A 27,447-nucleotide genomic window follows, 5' to 3' on the forward strand; every position below is an offset into this window, starting at 1 on the left:
GGTCCGGCCCCGCCCCCGCGCTGTCTGAGCGCAGGAGTCGGATCCTACCAAGCTGGAGCCGGCTGTCAGTCTCCGGTCGCTGCCCAGCACCGAGGAGCTGGGGGCCCCTTTCTTCTGGGAGTTTTGTGGTCGTCTCGGGGTAGCGGTGACATCCCAAAGGGCAGGCCCGGCAGCCGCCATGGTGGCCAAGGATTACCCCTTCTACCTCACCGTCAAGAGGGCGAACTGCAGTCTGGAGGTACCCCCGGCCAGCAGTCCGGCCAAGGAGGCCGAGGTAGGGCCTTCACCTGAACCTCCCCCTGGTCCTGGGTCTGTCTGCCTTCATCCCATACTCTCCCTCCCTCCCTGTGTCACTGTCTCTGTTTCTGTCTCTGTGTGTTTCTCTCTCTTTGTGTCTCTTCCTGTCTGCATCTCTCACTTTGTCTCTACCTCTCTGCCTCCCTCTCACCCTTTCTCTGTGCATTAAGCACAGTCTGCCCTAACTGTCCCTGTCCCTTTTTCTCCAGGCAAGGGAGCAGCTATCTCCTTGCTCCTGCCTCTTTTGCGCCGAAATGGCATTTAGACTGTCCCCCTGCTGTCCAGACCTGGCAGAGGGACTTTATCTATATGGGCAGACCTAGATGTCAGGAAAGAGCTACCCTTTAAGTGTAGTTTTCCTCTTGCCTGGGTGTGGGAGTAGAGGGAGATTCTTGGTGACCCCTCAGCACATCTCACCTGTCAGGTTTGGCCTTGTAGCTGTTTGGCAGCACAGACTGGACATGACACCTTTGCTAGTCACATGTGGCTGTTGGGGTCATTCAGCTGGGAGCTCTGCGACTAAATAAATAATTTGAGTATCTCCCACGTGGATCCTGAAAATGAATTAAAGTCCTTCTGGCAGTGGGAAGCTATCCTGGAACATTGAAAACATTTTTTTCTGGGAAGTTTTCTGTGCCTTGAGGGAGTCTTCCTGGCCATGTTTAGTCTGACTTTTCCTCCTTTGTGTTGTATCTCTGGCCAAGAGCTCATGGGCCTTAAAGATTAGGTTTTGCTGGAGGAGAAAGTGTCCCTCTTTCTCTCTGAGGGTTTAAGGGAACTCTATTGCTTTCATCAGACCACAGTTTGCTGTGGCCGAGCTATAGTGGAACCCGTATCATTGCCACACAGCATGTGTGTGTCTGGGCTTTCTGGCAGGTGTGTATCCAGCCTTGTTGAAGCATTCTTGGGGGTTCCACCAACCCGCCACCCTTTAGTCTGCTCATCTGTGTGCACTTGGCTTACTGAATTAGCCATGTTTGGGAGGACAGCACCAAAGACTCGTTGCTTCTAACAAGAGCTGCCCCAAGCTGACAAGAGACCACTCTCCAGTTTTAATCAGCTTTCTGTAAGCCAACCACACATGAACTTCTTATCCCTGCCCTTACATCCCAGCTCAGTTGTATGTTTTCATAAACTGTTTTTGTTCCCAGCAACTGTAAATGTATGATGGCTCTAGTGATGTTTGGACTCTTATTTAAGTTTTGACAAGACAGCACCTGCATAGAATTCAGGTTGTTGAGGCTAAGAATAGTAACAATGATTTTTCAATGGGTGCTTCATAATTTGATGAATGTAAGAGCAGTGAAACTAGAACCCCTTCAAACTCCTTTGGAAAGAAGCAAAGCTTAATCAAGTTTAATAAATTGAAGTGAGTCAAAGAGAAGTAAGAGTAGCTCTGACTTTAGTCCCTTCTTGCTGCCACTTAGTCCTATGTTTTTGAGTAGTTTGGCTAAAGACTTAGGTAGAACTCATCTGCTTAACCTTTTCTTAGACTATATAGCTCTATCTGTATTTCATAAACATAAATGATTAATTTCCTTCACTTGGTAGCTGGATTCAAATTGTAAAATATGCCTTATTTTCCTTTCATGGGAAGTTATGGTGTGTGAGTAAGATGGGGAGGGATATTTTTCGGAAGTCCTTGGTAAATATTTTTAAGGTATCACCACTGAGGATTAGTGTATACACATTTGAAACAGTGGGAATATATCTAACATTATTCCTTGAGGCAGAGTCCAGTTAGTACCTCTCCTAGCTTCATTGATCTGGCATATCACTTTCTGATGATGGCAATAGGAAAATTAGAAAAAGAAACCTTAATGAAATTAGGTAGTTTTCTAGTTTCATTATTAGCGCAAAAGATAACCCTTCTAGGTCTCACTTCTCCAATAATATATTTTCCACCAGCAGGTGTCATCAGTATTTGTAAGTGCTTACAAAACAGGCCGTGTTAGTTTACCTATTGAAAAACATTATATATTTGCTTATAAACTAGGCATTAATTGTTAATTCCCACAAAAGTAATTTTTTAAAGATAGATTAGTTTCTTTGCTGAATGAATGTGGTTATAATTTTTTAAAAATGGCTTAGACGAAGTCCTTTTTGACCTTCAAAAGTAGTTGCAACAAAGCACCTGTGCCCTTTAGACTTACAAAGGCTGTTCCCTTGGAATTTGTTATAAGCAGGATGCATGGACAACAAGTGTTTTTATTGTTGCAGCAAGTGAACTGGGGAAGGCCACTTAGGAAAAGGCTTGTGGGGAAGGGAGTTGCATTGTTACATATTTGACACTGTACAACTGAGTAAAAATGTGCAACAGTAAACATTCTCTTAAAAGCAAATAAAACATTTTTACTCAAGATTTAAATGCTTTTTAATTTTTTTATTTCAATGATGGTATCCAGTGAAATAAAAAAATATTTAAACATTAAAAATATTCTATATGGATTATGATATTAACAGAGTACTGCTACTTAATTTGGTATTGCTAATGACATGGGTGTAGAAGTTGGCTTCCAAATGTTTAATTTTAATACCCATAAACAGATCCTTCTGTCTCTGATCATTAACCTTGAAATCTAAAGAGCTTAGTCTGTCTTAGTCCATGTCTCTAAACTTTCACGAAGAAAAATGGTATCACATGAGCATCATTAAGCTGATTTCTTTTGATCATTAATGGCAGCTTTGCTTAATTTATCTCAGTTGTCTTATTTATCAGGCTTACTTTCTATGCCAGGAGGGACTGGTCCTTTTAGGCATGTTAGGTTCTCTGAACCCTGATCAAGTCACTGAAATGAAAGCTATTCACTCTAATGAAGAATTACACTGATTGTAAGTTAAAAATTCACTGTTTACCCCATGGTGAAGTTTGCTTTTTGAAAGAGAGTTTAAGTGAGTGAAAATGTTGACTAAGGATGCTGGAACCTGGTGAGGTGTTTTTAAGATTTTGGGGTCTATTTGATTTTTAATGAAATTATAAAGAGGTTTTTCCGTTACTTTCTTTCCAAGAATATATCTGACAATTTGATGGACAGATGTTGGTCATTTTAGGCTAGATTTAGGTAGTGGTCATTGCGTTTGTCTCTCAAAAGTGTATCTTCTGATTTTGACTCAGCCAGTAACCTCGTGTGGCCCTTGGAATGACACTTGCCTAGAAATGTAGTTCTATTCCTTTTCTAAATAAGTATCTAGTGTCTCACTTCAGACCCAAACCGTGTTGTAAGGTTAGTATAAAGCATATATCCTCCCACGCTATGAATAAAGACAGGGGAGGTGACTTGCAGAAAGCCTTGAAGAAAATCAGTAGCTGAGCCAAAATCCATTGTCAGGTTTCCTGATGGATTTAGTCCAGCTTTTAATACCGGTGTACTTCATGGCATCTGAGTGTGTTTACCTCTGTGAAGACAAAGCAGGGACGGGGTAGGGAGGGATACAAAACATAGCACCTTTAAATGCTTGAAAATATTTTCTTTTAAATATATAATATATATTTTAAAGATTTATTTATGCATACAAGAGCTGAGGTGTAGGCAAGAGGTGTGTGGGGTGAGTAACTGAGGGGCTACATTTCAAACTTGAGCTCTAGAGGACAAGGTGAACCCTATGCCCTCTTGTGATTTATGCCTTGGTAAGTCCACACATGGATTTGAAAATTGCGTGCACCTGGGGCTGTAGCCCTTGCATACCAACTGGAGAGCTAAAGGGGTCAACTGATTTCCAGTAATTCATGCATTTCTTTGAATCTGTATCACACAGTATAGAACTGACAACATAGACAACCAGCTGCATGGAGCATGCAAATAGTTCCAAGAAACTGTGCCATTAGATTTCTGGGATTTCTTCAGATGACTAAATAAACAGACTCCATGAATCATGTGACCTTAGATCTTACTGGGTGGGAGCCACATGGAGTTACCTAGGTAAAAGTCTTCACTTACTGGTAGGATCTGATTATTGTCATCTAGCCATGATTCCTTGTTTAAATGAAATATTATCTTGGGCCTCCAGGATGCAGTTAACTAGGAATGGGTTTATTAAGTGAACTTATGTTGACTTGATACTCTTGAGGCTGCTCAGGGCATCAACTCTGGACTAAGACTGTGGGTCTCAGTAAGATTTCCATCGCCGGCTAGAAGAGTCATCTGTACAAGCTACTGTGTCTGTCCAAGTTGCAGTTTCCTCAGTGGTAAAATGTGAATGAGGATAGTTATACCTCCTAAGATTATAGTGAGGGTCCACAAAATGATTCATGCACAGTGCTTAGCACAGTGCTTGGCATATAGTAAGTCCTCAATAAATATCATCAAAACCTCTGCATCACAAATAATTTTAAGAAACATCATCACTATCCTAGTTTCCTGAATGCTGTTTTATGCATAGCAGTATATTAGAAGCCTTACTGTAACTGCTTTCATTGCCTCTTGTGTGTGTGTGTGTGTGTGTGTGTGTGTGTGTGTGTATGAATGTGTGTGGCAAAAAAAGGAACTGAGCCTGATTGCTGGATATTGGCCTCTCTAAGGTAGCTGAGCTGCTTGGGAGAGGAGCAAGACTCACACCCCAGCCTGACCCTGCAATCTGTACATTCCCAACCACATCACATTGCCACTAAATGACTTAATCACTGCTCTCATCACCACATAACACATGAAGGATGAACCTGTCTCCCAGAGCAAATTGCCTCATGGTCAGAGGCCCTTTTTTTTTTTTTTTTTTTTCCTGAGTGACTAGGTGGTAGATCCCACCATTAGTCAATGCTTCTGGCAGCCCAATTCAAGAATAGCCATGACCCACAGGAGTGGGGTTTGCAAGCCTCCAACTAGGCTTTGGTAACTTCCGTTGCGTGTTTCTCAAGAGCAAAAAACTGCTCTTTGGCAGAATTCCGCATGCTCAGCTGTTGGAGGTGACACTCTTAGTTCTGCAATTAGTCATTTTGCTTATCTATATTTACCACCAGGCTTCCACGTAAACCAGTAACTGGAAGGCCCTGACTGCCATCTGGATACTTGCAAATTGTGTCATTTTCTCAAGACATTCTGCAATTGCCTGTAAAATTCTGGACCAGTGCCACATTTTCATAACAACTGAATGAAAATAAATTACTGATCATATCCTAATTTTGCAAAGCTATGGCACATGTAATTGTTATTAATGGTGGATATGTACCTGGAAGGGCTACTTCATTTGCAATGTATGCATGTGGTTGCCTTTCATAATTTGTCAGTGCTGATAACAGGTCCAGGTCACATACAAAAATGAGGAATTACTGTGATTCCATTGCCGTTTATTCTTATGTTGGCTCATGGACTACCTTGAATGAAAGCCAGTGGTTTCTAATGCCTTCTATATTTTATGAATTGACACCGCTTTTTAGCTTAGGAAACGCTATGTCACAAATTAATCAAAAAAGATTTCTGAACCTCCAAGTTTGCAAACATTTGTGCCTGGACCTTCTGTTTTTGGGCCATTGTGTCCTTTTGTGAGAAGGCAGCCCTGATTATTGGTAAATGTCAGTTATCTGGAACTGAACCAGAAATCTTAATGGTAAGTTCACTGAACTTATCCTTTCTGACTCCTACCATGAGGAGGAAAGGAGTAGCAAAATAGTCTTTTTTCCTGGGGATTTATGAAACAAACAAAACTAACCTCTAAGGTCATTGCATTAGAGAACCTCAGAGTGAGAAGGGCCTGTGGAACACAGACAGTCCGGTTCTCCAGGCTGCTGGATCCTTTAGATAGCTGCTTAAATACCTCCAGGGACAAAGAGCTCACTACCATGTAGGTCTGTACCTTCGGGCATTGTTCAGTATGAAGCAAGAAAAAAATCCTTTCTGAATTGTAGCTTTGCTCTCTGGGGTTAAATATTGTACAGTAATGCTTTCTCAGGTGTTATCTCCTTAAATATATGAAAACCGGTTTATAGTTGCTTATTGATTTTGATTCTTACTTTAGTATAATTAGTCTTTTTCCTGGTCCCTACAAGGGGGGAGAAGGGAGTAGGATCAAAACAGGGGGGTGGGAATTGTATGGGGACTATGACCAAGATGAAAATGCATACATTGTGCAGAAATGAAAAATGATGTAAAAAATATATAAAATAAAATAAAAATGCTCAAAAAATTAAAAAAAATGAAAACTGCTCTATTTCTCCCCATTTACTCCTTCTCCACATGCTTCTCCCGGGTACTTGTCTTTTCCTGTGCAGATGTTCCTGGTTCCTCTATCTTTTCCAAATGTGATATTCTACCCAGTTTCTTTTTCTTCCTTGCTTGTTGTCACTGTGCCTGGAAATCTTGACTACTGATTAGCCCAAAGACACAGCTTGGTGCTGTATCAACACACAAGACTTCTTTCATGTTTAACATGCTGCCTTCGACAAGAGAAGCAGACTAATGATTGAAAAAAGATTTTAAAAATAAAACAGACTGAAGATTAATATTTTGTCATATAAATAATTGATATAGATGTAAAAATCCATATCCATTAACAAATGTGCAAAATGACAATGATATATAGTTTATGCACAAGGAACTATGAAAGCAAACATTATCTAAAATGTTCACCTGATAGGTAGTGTAGAAAAGAAAAAAAGTAAATAATGAGGTGCTATTTCATACCTAATTGACATCATAAATATTTTAAAACATGATAAAACCCAGGGAAATAAGGCACTTCTATGTAAAATGAGGTGACTTGTCAGTGCATATTGAAAGATAGAAAGGTTCCTATCTTTGGACCCACGATTATAGCTCTTGGAGGAAAAATGTGTCCAAAGTTGTTCATAATGATAATATTGGCAATAACTCCTTAGGTTTTATGTTTGTGAATTTTGTAGGTTTCAAAGCCCCTTTATACTCTCACTCTTCTGGGTGTGATTATCCTCATTTTTTAAATTTATTTTTAAAGATTTATTTATACAAGAACTAGGGTACAGGTCAGAAGCGCGGGAGGGTGAGAGAATTCACCAGAGACAGAGCAGGGAGCAGAACAGGCAGACGGACCGAAGACACTGCTGAGGGGAGCAGCAGGAGAGGTCTGCCGCACCATGTTGGTTTCTCTCTGGCTGGCAGGGAATTGAACCCACACTGCAGAGGCTGCGGACGGCTTCACAGCGCAGCGCTCAACCTGCTGTGCCACCGGAGAGGCCTTATCCTCATTTTAAAGATGAGGATGCTGGGCCTCCCTGGTGGTGCAGGGGTTAAATGCCTTGTGTTCCTGGGAAAAATATAGAGGAAAAAGTTAAGCATAATTACATGCATGATGTACCCAATTTAGATACATATGTGTGTAAGTGAGATGTAGAGAAGTGGCGGGAAAGGATGTTTCCGCCAGCGTACCCTCTCCCTTTTCCACTGTGCTCGCTAAATTCATGGCAAGTTTACCCAGTATCCAAATAGCAGTCAGTTATTTCACATGCATTATCTCCTTTGAACCTTGCACAGCTGAGGGAGCTGCACTGTCCTCTTTATCAATTGAGGAAACAGAATCAGAAAGGTTGGGAGACAAGGTTAACAGGTCAGTCCTTCTTCCCAGCCTTGACCTCTTGACACACCAGTGTGTCAAAAGCCAGTCATGTTCTTAAGTGATGTCTGTTTTAAGCTATTGTGGGGGTGTTAAAAGTGAATACCATTGAACTAAGCACACAGTAACTTCACCTGGTGGCAAGTGGGTATATGGGCCTTACCTTCACCTACTCCTCCACAGATCCAACTGCAAGGCCTCTATATTTGATCTCGGATCGTTAGTAGAATAAATGAAAACACATAGAAAATAGGTGGACACAAGCTCTCTCCATGGAGATGACATCCCTTAATGATGTCTTTCTGAGCTATCTAGATCCCATGTTTACAGAAGAGGTGATAATGAAGTGGTAAGGAGGAATAGAGCATTTCCCAAGATTATGGTTTCTGTAGATTCCATTAGAAAATGCAACCTGGTTAAATGAAACTGAGAGCTTATGTCAGGACCTTGAAGATGCCAGCAGTTGTCAGTTTAGGAAGTCTGAATTCTTCCTGGAGGGAGGACCCACAGAAAGAAAAAGGGAACCAGTTAGTGGGTAGAAAGATGGAGCTGGACTACTGGTCGAGGGGGAAAAGATCAGGCTTCCCTCTGTGTGCATCCTGGCCCTGACACAAGGCCAGTGCAAGTTCCCTTCTCAAGTGTGTTATCTTTATCGAAATGCTAACATTTCATAATACAAGGCATGTCAAGAAAAACTCCAGGCAAACGCTGGGAAGATAATTAAAGGTCACTGATGAAGACTATTTTTCGTGGGGTGGGGGGGAGTGGGCAGTTTCATAAAATATCCTATTAGGTTTGGACAGTCTTGTTTCATTTTCATACTCTTCCGTCAGCTATCCTCCTAGCCCATTAGTGATTGCCTTGAGTGCTTCTGGGTGTGGTCTTGCAAGAGAGGTGTAAAACTGCTATGAAAAAGGAAACAGAATGTTAAAAGAAGAAAACATTGATGGTGCTTTAAGTGTCAGCCACAGACACATGGCGAAGAGTCACCTCCTTTTGGCTCAGCTGTTTGATGGTGACATATCAGAACTTGGAAGGAGAGAACAGAGAAAGTCCCTTTATTTTCTCTTGTTAGTCTCTGAATGATTTGTGCACTGGCTTTTAAGAGTCTAAGAGAGTGAGATTTGTTCTGACTCAACATCAAGGAATAGGAGGTTGCTTAGAAGGCCTCTTAAATGCTCATCCTAATGTTTTTAGCAGCATTTATTTCTAAGCAACTTCTTATAAGAGTTTGCCCACAAGCTGGGGGACAGGGCAAAAGTAGGCCCAACTTTTTAGGACCTCTATCCTTGCTAATTTCCCTTTTAACAAATCACAGGTCTCCGGCATAGGTGCTTCAGGCAAGCAAGAGTATCTAACAAGAATTTAACAATAGGGTTTATTCAATTTTTAAATTTTTGTGACAGAGATAGTGATTTTCCATTAAGATAATGATGTTTATTTGTGTAAGCTTATTTAAGTAAAAAAATTGAATACGAAAACATTAAGTTCCTAATAACACAGGTGATTTGGCAAAAAAAAAAAAAAGTTACAATAGCACTGAGAACTTGGCAACAGTGTATTCTGAGGGCTCTTCTAGGATTAAACTCTGCAGCAGAAAGTTCCCAAGTTTGGGCACAGCCACTTCCAGACTAAACTTGAAATCTGGGCATTGAGCATAGGACTCAGATTACAGACATCAGGATTTTTAAATAGATGAAAATTGGCTGTAATGTATCATGGAAAATTATTCTGGATTAGATGTTAGCCAATTCTTAGAAAATAAAATCTGGATTTCTCTTCTAAAAATAAAAATCTTATTTTCAGAGCTTCAAAGAAAAGTTCCAAAGTTCCTGCTGAAATTTTACCCATCCTTTTCCCCTTCACCCTGAGGGAAGGATTGTGCCAGATTACATTTTACTTATGGGGTAGCCATAGGATATGAAGCTAGGAACTTGGATTAGGGGGTCAGACTGGCTGAAATCAAATTCGATCAAGAAACCCTGGACAGGTGACTTATTCTTTTGTTTTCTCCCAAGTTTCATATATTTATTAATCAGTATAAACACAATACATCAACATGAAATTGTACGCTTAGAGGGGAAAGATTTCCTGGTTAAGAGGAAAACTGTGCATATGGCTTCTAGAAGACTTTAATTTTAAGCAGCTTTAGAGTGAAATATCTCATCTAGAAGCCTGGACCTTCTTTCTTCAGTCTGCTGTCATCTACATTCACCGAGCAGAACTTGTATTGATCATCGGGACCCCATCTGTTCCAGGGCTCAGGGTTATATTTTCTGTCCCTACTGACATCTGGATTGAACAAAGCCAGATGCATAACACACAGCACTGCCCCAGCCCCTCCGGCTCCAATACACACACACACAGGGGGATCAAGCAGGGGTGCTGTGTAGCCTGGCTGAGGATCTGGTGGAGCATGCTTGTGGGAGAGGCCCTAGGACAAGAAGGAGAGGAGAACAAATCCATAAGACCTGGGATTAAGTCTCTGGTTGACTTATTTTTAAAGCCTCAGTTTCCACATCTGTAAAATGAGAATTTCCAGAGGAATTGTTACAATGAAATGGGCATGCAGGGGCCTTTCAGGGAACAAGTGCTCAATAGATCACTGTGATAGCAGCATTATTTTTCATGTCCATCTGTTGACTAGAATCTGCAGCCATTCCCATCAAGGGGTTCCCTGGGAGGTCACTCTTTCCTTTTAGGAAACATCCACCCAGTTTCCCAAGAATCTGAGTTGGCACTGGACATTATTGTTTAAAAACAAAAGATATTCAAAGTACACTGGCAAGCTGTAATACATACACATTTCTCCCAGGTAGGATGAAAAAACCCAGTGCAGGTTTTCTAATGATCCCATAATAACTTTCAAATGGAGTGGTGGGTGAGCCCTGGGGACAGGCACCTTTGTCCTGGGAGGCGTGGAGCATGCAGCCGTTCCCAAGGCTGACACCCACCTAATGTGCATCATCATCTGGGAATTTTAACCAAGCTCTGACCTCAGACTCCAGGCCAAGCAGTTGAGGAGGACTAGGCTGCTTTGGGAGTTGTTCTTGCCCTCTGCATTCATTAGCAGGACATTTTAATTATACATAGAGCCCATGTTAAAAATGTGGGGGAAGTCCATAGCATGGATACAAGTTGAAGAGTTGGACAAGTCAAAATAACTCCCAATGCTCAGTTATTAAATATTTGAGACCAGACTTATCAATTTTTCTGGGGTTTAAAAAGAAAAAAAGGCAGGCTTTCTATCCTCAAGAAACTTTTCCTTGAGTTTGACCAAGTCATTCACAACCCTAATGTACTGGCAGTGTCTCTCAGCAGCAGGAGGCTGGAGAAGCAAGCAAACTCATTGGGGAATTTGAGGGGGGCAGTTTTGGGAGGTGGTTATCCAATGAGTCCTCTAGTGCTGGACACTAACATTCCAGTCCCCAGCAGTGCCCTCCTCTTCTGGGGCCAAACTAAGATGCTTGGGGAGGAGCCAAGAAGGAAGGGTAGTTCACAGTGATGGGACTTGAATGAACTGCTTTTACTTTTCCACTTTTCCACTCCCTGTCTCAGTTGCCTTTACCCTTCCTTTTCAGTCTTTGACTCCCTCCCACCTGGTTTAGGAAAAGAGCAGTGCTGTGCTTGAGAACCTTGCTGAGTAGGCCTTGGGCTTGGGCTCAATCTTTGCTCCCTCACTGATAAACTTGCTGTGTGATCTCAGGCAAGGTTCTCCACCCCTCTGGGCCTTAGTTGCCTGCTTTGTGAAATGGGCCTATTAGCAGTACTAACTTAAGAGAAAACAAGGAAATCCTGCACAGAAAGCACTTGGGCCTGGCACAGAGTCATCCTCAGTATTATTGCTATTGTGTTATAAAAGGAAGTTGTGTATCCTGGGAAGCTAGTGGGGGAGTGGTTCGGAGAGCTTTTAAACAGATTTGAATTTGATGATGGGTTTGCTGTAAGGAGAGAGACAGAGAGAGAGAGAGAGAGAGAGAGAGAGAGAGAGAGAGAGTGTATGTGCAACAGTACTTGGCTGAGGGTCACTCCGTGACTTTTCCTCCTCACCCAGGAGACTCTCATTGTCCACCTAGTGCTTTCCTTCTTGACAGAGTCACAAGAGATCACACCTGGGTCAGATGTAGGACCATTTCTCTGTTTCTAGAAAATTGTTAGATTTGTGAGTAGGTAGAGGATCTGGCAGCATGTCATTTATTTAACAGAAATTCAGGAAGATTTGTAGGATCGGGCACTCTGCCACCCCTTTGCACAGCCCTGCTTTTTAAATAGAGGTGTGGCCCAGGCCCTCAATCCTAAATGGTTGGGCAGAAGGGAGTGCATGGCCCCATGGGGGTGCTTGGGGAATGTTTTCCAGGAAAATTGCTTTGCCAGGTTGGACCCTCAGTAGTCTTCCAAAGGAACTCCCCCCTCTTTATATGGCCATGCTGGAAAACTCTGGGGACGATGGCCCCTTTTGCCACAGGAGTAGTTTACCTCAGGAATAAATAATTTTTCTTTTACCACAAAACTGCCCTTTGTCTTTTCTGGAAACTTTTATTGGCACTCCTTACCACTGAATATCCAATGACTAAACCAACATTTTTAAAATAATATCAAACAGCCAAATCACAGGTTTGTGTTTATTTTATTTTAAGTCAGCTGCCATTGTCTATTCATTTTCCCCCTTGTATCTTTGTAATTGAAATGAAAGTGGTGTGGGGAGTAGAACTTGGTCTCCAAGGCTAGGCTGCTTTGTCTTGTGATCCATTCTTTTCCAAATTCACAGGGTTCTGAATTTTTAATAGACTGTAGATAATGATACATCTGGTTGCAAATTAATTGTTAAGAGTTAAAAGTCACACATAATCACTGTGTTCCAAGGGTGCAAGTGTGCAGCAACAAGAACCAGTTTTGTTATGAGCCTTTGGAAAAATCCATTTGCATTGGGCAGTTTTTAATTAATGTGCTACAGAATAAAAACTATCTCGAGTAAGGTCAGTCTTGTGTTCTTATGTAAACACACACACACACACACACACACACACACACACACACACCCAAGGAGTAACATTTTGAGGTTTTTTTATCGGCTCAGTTTGGGGTGTGTGTGTGGGCAACAGAAAGGCCATGACAATCCAAATCACAGTCTCCTGAATAGCATGTTTTATGCCTTATTTTCCTACAAACCATCGCTGATTGGCTAGATGTCAGCTGAAGCTGAACTCAAGAAAGTTTTAGATTTATATTTTCCCCCAGATTTAGATTTATTGTATTCTCCATATAGTCCATGCCTGTGGCTGCATAACTGGTTGCACTTTCCATTTTGGATAATCAGATCTCAGTGTATTCTGTTCTCAGAGCAGTTTGTTCTAAAATACCCAAGTGCTGTGTCCCCCAGTTCCAAGATGAGGCACATGGTGTGGAAGTGCAGATGGACCAGATGATTTGAAGGGATAAGTTGTGCAAGGAGGGGCTGCTGGGGGGTACCAGGAGAGCATGGCAAATGTATTTTATAATTCCCAACAGAGTCACATCTCTGCAAGACTTGTCTGCTTAAAATCATTGTTCTTGCCAAAACCCCAATGGACAGCAAGAGAAGGGGGTCTGTGTTCTCCTGCAGACCCCATGCCTTCAGTTACATGTCCATGTAGGTTTTACCCAGCATCTGAATGTAGGATGCCTTGGTCCTAGTGTCAACTTCAGTCAGACAGCAGACTGTCTGGCAGCTTTGCTTGCCTGAGATGTGTTTGATCATCCTAGATTCTGGAACAGTCTGTCCTTCCTCTAGAACACTGAGATTAAAATCTGCACAATTTTTTCATCTCTGTACTGCTTTTCCCTCTTCTGGAAAGCTCAGATAATGCTGAACTTTAAAGCATGACAGGTGGATGAGAGAGAAGACAGCGTTTCTGTGTGGTCCTTATGGAAGCCAAAAGTTACTGGTTACTTTGGGGAAAAATTCCACCTTGCACATCTGACATGGGTTGAATGCCCAGAGCTGCTACCATTGCCTAATCTAAGCTGTTACTGGGATCTGGTGAGTTTGGAGACTGGGTCTTCTAGCCCATGACTTAGCAAATAGGGTTTTCATGAAGATCATGAGATCCACCTACTTGAGTTCCCTTCCCCCCTCACATCTTATCTTGAGATTTAACTGACATTTTCCTCTCTGACAGAGCCTTGGATTCTGCCAAATCACTCCCAGTTTTGCTCTATTCAGCCAGAGTTTGACTAAACAGATGATAAATCAGCAGGGATGGGAGGTGGGGAGAGAGAAGGCAGGAATGTGAAATCAAAATATGCAGCAGCCCAAGGCCTCTGGCCAGATCCCATCATTGGTGAGATTGTAGCAGGTGACCTGAACCTCCAGCTTTGTCTCTGGGAGACCCAGGGCAAAATCCAGTGCTTCAAAGAATGGAATGGGCAGGAGAACAGGCTGGGTGAAACACCATGCCTCTCCCTGGACAGCAGAGATAAAGGCAATTATATCATAACTACTGGGGGTGTCCTCTGGAGCAGACTTGTACCAAGCACATTATGCAGGTGATCCTACTCCCAACAACCCTGCGAGGGGGTAGGAGAGTCCTCCCTTTACAGGAGAGGAGGCCAAGGCAGTAAAGGTTACATCATTAGCCACAGCTCCTAATGACCATAGTACCTTGGGTTCATAGGGTATTTTTCTCTGGCCTGAAAGGTTGGCTTATATTTTATCTTTAGATCCTTTGCAGAGAGGACACATTCTTTTTGGGCTGGAGCAATAAAAACTTTGTCACTTGCTGCAGAGGCTTTCAGCTCATTCCTTTGGAATGCCTCAGCAGAACTTCTTAAAGTACCCTCGGGGTCTCTACAGACCGATTTCTGAACCATAAGGCAGGGGTAAATCTGGTAGCATTCTACCCCGTCCCCTCCAGACCAGCCCAAGGAGAAGCCAGGGAATCCCATTGACAGAGATAAACAAATGCAGAACTTACATTCCACCCAAGGGTTTCCAAGAAGTCAGCAGGAAATAATTGACTGCGAAACCCTAGAGTCTTGGAGGCCTTCCTCAGGGCCCTCTGACTGCATCTGGATTTGGTCATCACTGCCACTTCCTGTACCTTGTTGGCGTCCTTCAGTGGAGGATACGCAGCCTTGGCCTCATTGCCCAGACCTGAGAATGGATGTGATGTGGTAGGCCTATCATTTATATGGCAATCTTGCCCAAAATGCTTAGCCTGAATCTAATCATAAGACAGTGTCTTCTGGGCCCAAGGCGGCCTTTCCTGTGAGGGCTACAGAGGCTGTGTCACCAGGTCACGCTCTTGAACTGCTTCAACTCTGAGCATATGGCTCAGAGTGAGAGCTTTGCTTGACATTCAGAAGGCCAACGAAGAACCAGGGACCACAGAGAGAGCTAAATATTTGGCTTCCTCTTTCTCTAAAGATCTGCAGTGCCGTGTCTGGGCATGACCAAAATGAGTTTCAGGCGATGGGCTGGCGTTTGCTAAAAGGAACTTATTGGAGTGTGGGTGTGCATTTCACCTTCAGCCCAAGGTTAAGTAATAGTAACATCCTGTGTAACAGAACTCGAATGTGGTTTTCTACTAAACTTCAATATTTTAGGGCTATTTATTAGAGGTGTTTAATCTTGGGCCAATTTAACCAGTAGCAGACTAATAAAATAACAAATTTGGGCTTGCTGCCAGGACAAATGTTGACTTAGCCTTATAATGTTGACTGAAACGAATAACTTTGAAAGTAATTGAAGAGTGAAACCTTAGCCAAAAATACAGTGTCTGAAACAGTGGTTCTGTTTTATTTTATTGGCACCACTAAGAGATTATGTTCGTAACCTAGGCTGCTGCTGCTGTCTGCTTTAGCTCTTGGAGAGACCCCCAGTTTACTGAATTAGTTCCCAAGCTTCTTTTTTTTTTTTTTTCCAATCCCATAAACCATTCAACAGAAATGAGTTTCCCCATGGCAGACAAGTAGGACAGGCTACTTTTCCAATGTGGGGGTAAACTTTCATAGATAATGAGAAGAATATAGGTAATTACTTGCTCTAGGTCTTCCCTCAGAAACAAAACAATAGGACATGAACATTAGCCCTCTTGGAGTCTGTAGTGAAATTAATTGCTTCTCAAGGGTACACTGGATGAAATCCGTCTTGCTTGCCCCACACCCACTTTTCCTTCCTTCCTTCCTTCATTTTATATAAACATTAGAGAGCTATAGTATTTTGCCAGCATGTGATTTGGACTTAAAGCGGGGGAGGCCTGGAGGAAATGAAGCTGGGATGACCACAGAAATTGTCATAAAGTATGATTTATTTATATCTTGTTTTTTTAAATGTATTTATTTGTTTTTGGACATTGTGTTTGGGGCAGGAATATAACAGACTTCCAGGTGCTCATGCCAGCATTGTCTAAACTCAGTCAAATGTGGCCTCTCCCTTACTAAAGCTCCCCTCAAAGCAACTACTTCACTGACCACTTTTGATCAGATGCTGGAGGTGCTGACTTGCTTAGGCAAAGATAGACTCCATATACAGGAAATAAATATCTCTTCAACCTAATGTGCTCTGTTTTATACCCCTGAGATTTCATGGCTTCATTTGTGGATTTGCCCAGACCATCTCCTGAAGTTCCCATTATTTGCTGGTCAGCATTTTCAGCCATAAGACTGGAGAAACTGTTGGGTCCTCAACACAGCAATCCAACACCCTATTTGCAGCTTGACCATAGACTGAAGTAACTCAGAATATTCTATATATTTATTTATCTGGGCTTTCCTTATTTCCCACTACCAAAAGGAAAAAAAAAAAAAAAAAACCACCAGAAACAGCGTTTATTTTTTTCTTTTTAAAAAGGAAATTGGAATGTTTTCCTTATAGCATCTGATATGGAGAGAGTTGGGCCATTTCATCAAAGAGGAAATCAAATCTCCTCTGGATGCCTAGCACAAGGCCACCAGGCTCACAGCGGGAGAAAATAAACAGAGGGTGTGGCCGCCATCTTTGTGTTTACCCTACACAAAGCTATCAGAGGTCCCTCCAGAGCTGCTCCTGGTGGTTTGTCAAAGTCCACAAAACCTGTAGCCCCTTTAATGAAATCATTGGTAAGCATCTCTAGAGGAAAATTATAGTTCCGAGTTTGAAGACCTTTTGCTCACCTTGTGGGTTAGAAGTAATTCTGAAACATGTTTGACTTAATCAATGGAACCAGGTTTCCGTTGGAATTTGAGTCTCCAATTATTTGCCTTTTAACTTCTGGTAACAGATGATACCAGGTCACTTTGCTCGGTGCCAGAGAAAAGAGAACAGAAAAAAAAAATAATGGAAATTTTGGATTTAGAAACCATCATTTCACTATTATCTTTTTCTGTTTCAAAAAATAAGATGAAGAATCACTTTCAGGCTCTAAAGAAGCTCCACTTTCTAGTCTTTCAGTCTCACTCCTCTCACTCAAACAGCTCTATGAAAGCCTCCCCTTTGCTACCTGTGTCCTGCATGCCCTGTCCTCTGCTTCCCCTTGCCTGCCCACCACTGCACCAGTTCCCTTTCTTGCCTGCTCCAGCCAAAGCTGCCTCCCTGGGGCCACTCCGCCTGAATCAACTCTCTAGTTCTCCCTATTCAGCAAGGAGACATTCCCCCAAAGGTGACACCTGTACAACCACTTTGTAGATGTTGGGGAAACACTCTCAGATTCAGATTTACAAGTATCACAGAATATCTCTTCCAAAATATGGGTAACTTTACACTGCAGAAATGTAGCAGATCCCATCTGTATTGGTTTCCCAGGGCTGTTGTAATAAAGTGCCATAGCTGGGATGGCTTAGAACAAAAGAAATTTACTTCTCACTGTTCTGGAGACTAGAGTGCCAAATTCAAGATGTCAGCGGGGCTGTCTTCCCACTGAAACCTGCAGGGAAAATCCTTCTTTGTCTCTTCCTAGCTAGAGTGTTCTTTGGCTTATAAATGTGTTGCTCTAGTTTCTGACTCTGTCAGACATGGCTTTCTCCCTGTGTTTGTCTAAATTTCCCTTCTTATAAGGACACTAGTGATTGGATTTAGGACCTACTCTAATTTAGTATGAACTTATCTTAAAGTCATCTACAAAGATCCTAATACCAGATAGTCTATTCACAGGTTTGAGAGTAGAACCTATTATACTGCCTTAACTGATGTTAACTGGTCAAAGTTAACATCACCAATAATAAGATAATGTGACATCTTGTACCCCCGATACAATGTACCAGGAAGTGCACGTCACTTCTCTAGTATTCTTGCCAAAAATGCATGATCTGAATCTAATCATGAGAAAACATCAGGCAAATCTGGATTAAGAGAAAATAATAAAATAACCCGCCAGTATTCTTCAACTGTGTCAAGAATGTGAAAAACTGAGGAACTATCACAGATTGGAGGAAATTGATGATTTGACAATAAAATATGATGTGGCATTCTGGATTGGATTTTGAAATAGAAAAAAGACATTAGTGGGAAAGCTGGTCAAATCCAAATAACTCCTTTATACTTTAGTTAATGCTATAGCAATATTAATATCTTAGTTTTGATAAATGTGTCACAGTTATGTAAGATATAATAGTAGGGGAAGTAAGGCAAAGTGTACATGGGAACAGTGTGCTATTTTTTATACTTCTGTGAATCTAAGATTATCGCAAAATCAATTTTTTTTAAAGATAGTGTATAATTGAATAAGAAAAGCTCACCTCTCCTTAGAGACAAAAGGGAGGAGTAGGAGAAATAATCTAGTGAAAATATACCAATTTGTGAGTCCTATTCTGGGCTCTGTAAGCTGAGATGAGACCTTGCTCTTCACAAAGTACTATGCTGTGTGCTCGCTGTCATCTGCTCAAGTAGAATTGGTGGCAGTGATGTGAGAGCTGCATGGTGTAGTAGATGATCCAGGTTTTGCCTCTGCCACCTGAGATATGTGACCTGCGTTCTTACGTGACAAGTACACTGAACCATAGCTTACTTACCTGTAAATGGGGACAGTGATCATTAGGGCTTTCATAGGATGTTTTGAAGGACCAAATGCATGTAAAGCTCATAGCCCAGTGCCTGACTCAGATTGTAATGCTACAGAATTCTCACTGTTAATTATGAAAGGATTATTTTCCCCTTTTTTTCAGTTGAAGAGATTTTTTTGCCCAAGATCCCCCAGCTGGTTTACTGATAACCACACTAAAATAGATTTATTTTCTAAAGGTGGCTCATCCTCAAACATTTAGTTAGAAAAACATTAACCAGAAAGGAAAATAGGGAGGAATTCACTGAAGTGCAAGATACAAAGAAGATATTAGGTCCCCCCAAAGTGGAGGTATGGGCATATTTGAAATACAGCCATGACTTGGAAGGAGGCAGAAACCAGAGTTAAAAAATGGCTGGTTAACACTGAGAGACCATGAAAGGTGGGAACACGTTGGCAGTAGGTGTCAAAGAAGTGAGCATCTAAGCACATTTGTGGTGACCCAAAGTCTTGAAGGGTGAGAATCTTGGGGATAAACTGTAAAACATTATGAACCCTTCTTTGCCCCTAAGGATGGGGGTGTTAAAGTTGAGGCAATTGTAATGTGCTTACTTGACTGAAGAGGCAGAGGAAGTGAGGATCTGGTGGGTGAGGGTGAGAAGTCTTAACCTTCTTCCTTAAAGATGGTACTATTGTAGGACTGGGGAGAAAAATGCATTTGGGAGGCAGGCATGGGGAAAACAGAGTAGGGCATTGCTATCCTTGGGCAATTTGACTTAAATGGTCCCAATTTTTTCTGTCTATTTCTTCCTTTTTTAAATTGAGGTAACATTGGTTTACAACACTGTACATGATTCAGAGATAGAGGTTCACACCTTCTTAGAGGTATGTTGTCACACCACATCCACCCCCATGGCACCCATAGTTGTTCACCAGAGTCCATTGGGCCCCTTTGCATTGGCTTTCTACACCCACTCACCCTCTCTTGCAGCCTCAGTTTTTCAGTCAGATTTCTAGGGTTTATTTTAGGTTTGGTTTTATGTAACTAACCCTTTGTTTTGTTTCTCTATATTCCATGTACAAATGAATCTATCTGGTATTTGTCTTTCTCCTTCTGATTTATTTTACTTAGAATTTATTTTACTTAGACTATCCCCTCCATTTCCATCTATGTTGTCAAAAAGTGGCAAGAGTTCATCCTTTTTTTTTTTTTTTTTTTTGGTAGCTAAGTGGTATTCTATTCTCTCTATATATATATTTAAATATCCACACATCTGTTACCGGGCATTTAGGTTGTTTTCATGTCTTGGCTATTGGAAATAGTGCTGCAATGAACATAGGACTGTTTATATTCCTTTTGAGTCAGTGTTTTTATATTCTTCAAGTAGACACGTAGGAGTAGAATTGCTGGATCTTATGGTAAATCTATTTTTAATATTTTGAGGGGCCTCCATATTGGTGTCCATGTGGGATGGGCCAGTCTACATTCTCCCAATGGTGTACAAGATTTTCTTTCTCTCCACAACTACCCAGCCCTTGTTGTTTCTGATCTTTTTAAGATGGGCCTTTCTCATTGGTATGGGATGGTATCTAATGGGTTTTGAGATTGCTTCTAAGATAATTCATGTTGAATTCAAACAGATTGTCTTGTCATGGAATTCAGTGACCAGGAGTCTGTTGATAAGTTTCTTAATTAGAGCAAGTTAAAAAAAAAAAAAAAGCTAGTTAAAGGAATGGAACAGACTTCAGGGATTCTGGCAACCTGGTGATGCCTCCCCATAGGGTTGCCCATCACCAAGTTTAAATATTTTGAAGTAGGTCTCCCAGCTTTCCATTCCCCAGTCACATGGAACTTTTTCTGTTCTGCCCTATATTATTTTAGAATTATGGAAATTCAGTAGTGGGATTTTTTTTCCTTTTATTGGGTTTCTTCTAGTTATTCTAGATGATTCCTCTCTCTTCACTATTGTTTCTCATTAGACCTTCACTAACAACTGATGTAAAAATCTTGGATGGTGCATTTCTGCCCCAGTTTCAGCATTTACTGGTCCACTTACAAAAAAAAATTTTTTCTGTCCATTAAAATAAATCTTTACTATGGAGAATTTTGACCTCATACTTTAACCCTGAGCCAGCTTTGGCAGTTAACAATCTGTGATCAGTTCCACTGCATCTCCTTTCCCAACTCTATATTACTTTGGCAGTGTAACTTTTTTTTAGTGTCTCTTTATTCATATACATTAATAGTCAAAGAAAGTTTGTATCATGTTCAGGCTGATTTGTTTGGTAAGTTGAGAAAATACAGTGCAGTAGGTTAGGGTTTACTTAACAAAAGGGTAAGTCAAATGTATCCCCTGCTCACCAGGAAGGAACTCTCCATGCCCAGTGGCACGGAGAAGATTGCAAACTGGCCTGTGTCATCTTCCTGAGCCTGAAGACTATCTAAGAGCACTGTACAGGGTGCCATGCCTAGAGTGTCATCTCTGGAAATGTCACAGTAGAAAGCTGAGGCTGAGGAGTGCTGACCTGGGACATGACCCCTGCGAGGTCAGCAATGGTATAGACCCATGGTCAGCAAGTGGTGGCCCTTGTGCCAAATATGGCCCCCTTCCTATGGTCTTCAGGCTGAGGATGGTTTCAGTATGTTTCAATGACTGGGGAAAAAAAGACTGGTGGTGTGTGAAAATTACATGATATTCAAATTTTAGTGTTGGTAAATAAAGGTTTATTGGAATGTCATCATTTCATGATAGAGGTTGAATGGCCAGCAAAATCTAAAATATTTACCATCTTGACCTTACAGAGAAAGTTAGCCACGTCCTGGTATAGGACATGGGCTCTGGAGCCAGCCTACCTAAGTTTAAGAGCTGGCAACCTTTTATAGCTGAGTAACTTTAAGTGACTTATTCAGTTTGTGCCTCAGTTACCCCTTCTTTAAAATGAGGTTCATAATAGTAGTTGCCTTGCAGGAATGGTAGGAGGAATGAATTAGTAAATACATGTAAAGCGCTGAGAAATGACCCTGCAATAAATGCTAATTCATTATTACTGTTTAATAATGCTAGAACTTCTCGATCATTGAGATTGTGATTTTCTGTTTAGAATGATGATGAAAGTCTCAAGAGGGTTACTGGGTGGATTAGCATAACCCCTGGGTGTGCAGTTCCCAGCATATTTCCTGTCATACAAATGGAGCACTGCATAAGGCTCCTCCGCTCTTTCCAAACATTTGAATGATTTTTTTATGATTGTCAACTTGTGGGCAAAGCCTCTGCTGGCATAGTTGAGTCTTACTTCTTCTTTGCTTCTAACCAGGTGCAGAGCAGCCCAGGGCTGTGCTGTCCTGCACAGGAGCAGTTTGAGTCTTGTGCTGATGGCTGCATCCTAGCCTCTTCTTGATTATGTCTGTGAATCAATGAAAGTAGTGTCAGGGCAACTAGAGACATGAGGTGGAAGACCTCTGGCTGCAAAGGTGAAGTTCAGGAAGAATGAGTCAGGTTTCCTCTCTCTTATCTATTAGAGTGGAACTATTTTTGAAAGAATAAAAAGTCATGCTAGATCATATTGATATGATAGGCATTTTCTTACATTGTATGCTATCTGCTTTGACATACCTGTTGCTGTTTTCCCTTGAGAAAGAATATTAAAATCTATTTAATAAAATCTCACATTAAAAAAATTGCATGAAGTGCTCCCCCTTTGTAATTCAAGCATAAATGATATGTTAAGTCGCTGAATCAATTCCTTTATGAAAAATCATGACTTCCACACCTAGCTTTCTTCATTCTCTCCTTTCCTCCCTCCTACCTCTCCCTTCTTTTCTTTCATTCTCCTTTCCCTCCCTTTGTTATCCTCTATAAAGATGAAAAGATTTGATAAAAGTCAATGTTCATTCCTGATAAAAATTCACAGCAAATTTAGTGTAGAAAGGAAATTTCTCTACTTGAAGAAGGGGATCTCTTTTAGGCTCTCAGCAAACACAATACTGAATGATGAAATCTTCATAATAATCACTTGAGATTCAGAAATTAGACCAGTATATCTACTCTTTCAGCTTGTAAGCAATAATATATAGGTGGGCCTAACAGTGCAATAAGAAAAAGAAAAAAAAAAAAAAAACCCTGCTGTTATTCAGAAAATACTCCCTACACAGAATACTCAGTGCCTTTTCTTTTTTAATTTTTTTTCAAAAACCTTTTTAGTGAGCTGTCCTGCTGCCTTGACTTAAACTTGCATAGTAGGGTAGTGTCTGTAGTTGAAACAGGACATTGTTCCTGAGTTTAGCGTTGATGTTGCACTGCTCAGTCTGCAACTGAATTGTTGGCCTAGGAATCCTCTGCAGGCTGTATTCTGTCATCTCTCTGTGAAGCTCAGGAACATCCCTGGTATTGCATTTGCTAGTTCTTAGTGGAGCTATTTAACTAGAATCTGGAAACATTTTCCCTGAGGGCCCTTTTAGACAGCAGTAAAATGTAGCTGGAGACATGTCGAGTAAAGAGAAAAGAAAAATCAAATTAGGCCAAGAATTTTTCTAATCTTCCATTCTCTCTGAAACCCTCACAGAGAACACTATAATTCATACTTTGCTCATATGGGTAAGACATAAAGCCGCCTCCATAGATCCAATAACCTGTAAATGTTCTGGTTCTGAAATTGCATCTGCCTGCTTTGCTGGATCACAGCACTAAATTATGCAGCAATTGTTTCTGGATCGATTGTTCATTACTTGGGAATGTCAGATTGCCAGAGAGCAGTATGATGTTTACTTCCAAAAGGGCAATGCCTTAAGAAAGGCGTTTTAATTACAATCTCATGTGGCAGCATTGCATTTAACCTGTGAAAGGGCAGGCATCTGCATTGTACATATGTCTTAGAGCTGGGCAGAGAATGCCAAATTGGGTCATATAAAATGGGCAGCAAAGTCAGCAGAACCTTAGAAAAGATGACACAGCAAGTGCAACAGAATTAAATCTTCCCCAATCCTGCCAAGCATGCAATACTCCCTGCCTCCTTTTAAAACAAGAGCGCCCAGTTGGCATTTGCCCTTCAATCTCCCCTTCTGATACAGAGTCTGTGACCCAGCGCTTTAACCATACAAAACAGAGACCCAGAAGTCTCCAGACTCTGAAGTACATGCACTATTATCTAAGACCAAGTCCTGCTCCCCTAGGAAATCTTACTTGCTGCAGTGCAGTTTGTGTCACCAAAGGGGGTTACATCACAACTCTGGCATTCCTAACCCAAAGCAGGGGACATTTAAAGAAATTCAGTGGATTCTCAAGAGGCTGTGTGTGTGTGTGTGTGTGTGTGTGTGTATTCAGTATGCTGATGGTGCAGCTATGACGTAAAACAAATTTTTTTTAGAAATTCTCCTCTGGGCACAGATGCTCAGGAGCTAGGCATTGGACAGGGAGCATCCTGATAGGCTCTGTCACCTGGCAGTAGGGCTATTGGAAGCTTTCTCTTCAGTACTTAAATAATTGTGATGCCATGTCTCTTGTGATGAGCGACTCATCCTTTGCATTTTGGATCTGAGCCTTCCCCAGCGTTTGGAGTTTCCTGCTGTCTATTCATTTCAGTATGCCAAGAAGCTAGAGAGGTATCCAGCAGTCTGGATTCATCCTCTGTCTTGGAAAAGTATTTCATTGCTTTGAGAAATTCTGAAGATACTCCTGGCCACATTGTGGACTTGCTTTGAATGGAATTTTTTGTAATATTTTTCTATTTAAATGCTAGGAAGGTTGGGTCTATTTCAAAGAAGATTTCTGAATTGCTGAGGCTGGCAAGGGCATAAAATGGCATGAGATTGTCTCAGCAGAATTCCAGATCCAGGCAAGATTTTTCCAAGCACCTACTATGTTCAAAACATCCTGTAGGGATAATCTGGAGAATCTGAAGTTCTGCCTTAACCCTCTAAACTTTGAAAGCAATGGCTGAAAAAGAAAGATGAGCATCTTGAGTCTCCCTCTGGAAATGATTGAGATTCACCACAATTGGCAAGTTTGGCTTTCTCCATCAAAATTTGGTGTCTTCATGTGCTGTCCAGCATCTTCTGCAGGTCAGATGGAGCTTAGGAAGACAAGGGTAACTGTTCTCTTTGTCTTTGTAAAATGTTTTGTCTGTCATCTGTCTCTTTCTCACCGTCAACTGTATTTATTTATGTAATTCTCATCTGCAAAGTCATTAGAATGGATAGACTCCCTCGCACTCATCATCTTGGTTTGGGATAACTTGAAGATTTGCAAATAATGTTTTTGTGACCAGCTTTTCAAACCTGTGGCTACAGATGGTATAAACCCCCATGGTTAGGTTTTCTCTCTGTACATTTTTCCTTTGCTATCTGGTTGCTCTTTATAAGTATTCATATGTGCATTTCAAACATGCTATAGATACAAAGATGCCTTCTTAAGAACCCAGTTTATAGAAAAACTTCTTTTAAAAAAAGATTTTTAATTTAGTGAATTAAAAAAAAACTAATATTCTTTGTGCTTTCAAAAATCCATTGCACGAAATAAATTTGAATTGCTTCAGGCAAGGTGAGCAAAAGGTTTTTCAAAAGATAAAATCAAGCATCAAAAGACAACTGCCTGACAAGGTCATTGGAAGGGAAATCTGAGGCAGCTTTTCTTTACAGGAGGGATTGGGGAGAATGAATCTACTAAGTGGACACTTCTGAGTTAAAAGATAGCAGATATAGCAGGCGTGGGATAAGGAGCAGATCCCTGCCTGTTTGCTGTCTGCTCAGAGGCCGCTTCTGATGACATCCCCCTGCCATTTCTACTTCCCTTGCTCCCAAGTCAGGTTCTCTCTGCACAGCTAGAGTGAGACTGGACATTGTTTACATTCTGCAGATGGGCGTGCAGCTAACAGCTTGTGGAGTGGGGCACGATTATGTGGTGGAGTTATGTTGTCTTCGTAATTGACCTTGACATTTTTCTTTCCTTTTTTTAACCCTACAGGAGCCTAGTAATAAGCGGGTGAAACCCCTTTCCAGAGTCACATCACTAGCAAACCTCATCCCCCCTGTGAAGACCACACCATTAAAGCGCTTCAGCCAAACCCTGCAGGTAAGGACCTGGTAGAGCTGTGTTTGCAGAAAGCATGTTGTGCGGGACAGGCAGCACTGTCCTACCCTAAACTTCCCCTGGTTTCAGAATGACCTGAATTGATTTTTATTTCAGTAGGTGAAAGTAAATGAGGGACTCAGAGGGAGAAATAGGTGTTACACATCTTAAACTGGGGCCGGGTGGAATCGTTTTATGGATAACTCCAGGAGTCACTTTCATTGGGTGATTCCTTACAATTGTATTTGAGTCGTACACTCCATCCATACTTGATCTCATGGGTTTTGTCCTTAAAATATCTTCCATTCTCCTAAGGAAACTAGCATACAACTTGAGCCCAAGCGCAGCAGTGCCTGGATGCCTAGACCAGGATCTGCAAATACAGCCTGTGGGAAAAAAATGTAGCCCGCTCCCTGTTTTCTCATGGCCTAGAAGCTAAGAACAGTTTCTCCTCTTTAAAATCAATATGAAAAAAAAATAAAAAGAATTACATTTCATGACATACAAATTATATTCAGATTTCCATCAATAAAGTGTCCATTAATAAAGTTTTGTTGGCGCATGGCCATGCCTGAATGTATTGACTGTGGCTGCTCTTGCTCTATAGTGGCAGAGATGAGCAGTTACAATAGAGACCACCTTGCTGATAAGGGCAGAACTACTTACCATCTGACCCTTCATGGAAAGTATTTGCTGACCCCTGTCTAGAATAAGGGCCTTGGAGTAAAGTATCTCACTTGTGACCTCAGCTCTGTCACTCAAGACTTTGTCACCTTGGGCAGGTGATTTACTATCTGATGGTCTGGCTTTTATCCCTACTACGTAAACTAGAGGTGATGGCCCATAATGCCATTACTGAATCATTGTAGAGGTGAGTGAGAGCATTTAAAAGACCCAGCATAGGACTTTAGTTCTTAGTTAGCAGTCACTTATTTACTAATTAGTAAGCTAAATATTCGGTATTATAATAATTGTCTTGTTAACATGTGTTTGTACAGGTTCTTAAATTCCTGATAAAGTTTATCTTTTAAAGTGAAAATTGAGATTTGTCCAAGGACTTGCACCATCTTTAAGTCATAAAAATCCTCTTGTAGAATGATACCCACTAAAATCATGCCATGAAAAGACTAACCTTATTTAGCTGAGAAGTAATCTTGAGTCTGCCATTTCTTGTCCCAAGTACTTTTACTTAGCTTGCTGAGTCACTAAGAAAATTGTGAACCAGAATCCAAGGTATTGTATGTCCATGCTATGAAAATCCATAACTTAAAAACATGTTTGAGAGTCTTCCTCAGCCCCTCCTGTCTTTGTGTCTACACCATCCAATCAGTATGCCGTGACTCCACATTCTCAAGCTATTCTGGCCACTTTGCTGTAGAGACCCCTCCCCAATGCTTGTCCCCTGCCTTGGCCATATTTCTGTTAACTGCTAAAGTTTCTCCTGAATGAATACCTCATTACCTAATTAGCTATAGGTTTGGCTCTATTTTTCTCAGTGCTTGGACCTCTGAGCCCCTGGTAACCCCCTGATCGCCTTTGTGGGAGAAAGGAAGAGGAAAAATATAAGGTTGTCTGGGGGAGCCAGATGGAGGGCTTTGAAGCTAGTGAAGAAA

At 41.3% G+C, this 27,447-nt stretch overlaps 1 protein-coding gene and 1 pseudogene across 5 annotated transcripts in view; one reads left to right on the top strand and one right to left on the bottom strand.

Moving 5' to 3' along the window:
• The window catches only part of ARHGEF3 (Rho guanine nucleotide exchange factor 3), a gene marked incomplete at both ends in the record, with an annotated part of 233,359 nt that overhangs the window by 171,605 nt on the left and 34,307 nt on the right, over positions 1-27,447 (top strand). For 2 of the 4 annotated variants that reach the window (XM_084247482.1, XM_084247479.1), the window contains one exon: positions 25,730-25,837. In XM_084247482.1, coding sequence (XP_084103608.1) covers positions 25,730-25,837 — 108 coding nt within the window. Of the gene's footprint in view, positions 1-61; positions 275-24,743; positions 24,855-25,729; positions 25,838-27,447 lie in introns of those variants that run through there. The other 2 variants (XM_084247481.1, XM_084247480.1) reach the window with 2 other exon arrangements.
• On the bottom strand, positions 9,834-10,233 carry LOC311180341 (cytochrome c oxidase subunit NDUFA4-like; annotated as a pseudogene). The gene has a single exon. The product of its transcript is annotated as a cytochrome c oxidase subunit NDUFA4-like (transcript).

Source organism: Talpa europaea (genome assembly GCF_964194135.1).
Source record: "Talpa europaea genome assembly, chromosome: 11".
Taxonomy (NCBI): Eukaryota; Metazoa; Chordata; class Mammalia; order Eulipotyphla; family Talpidae; genus Talpa; species Talpa europaea.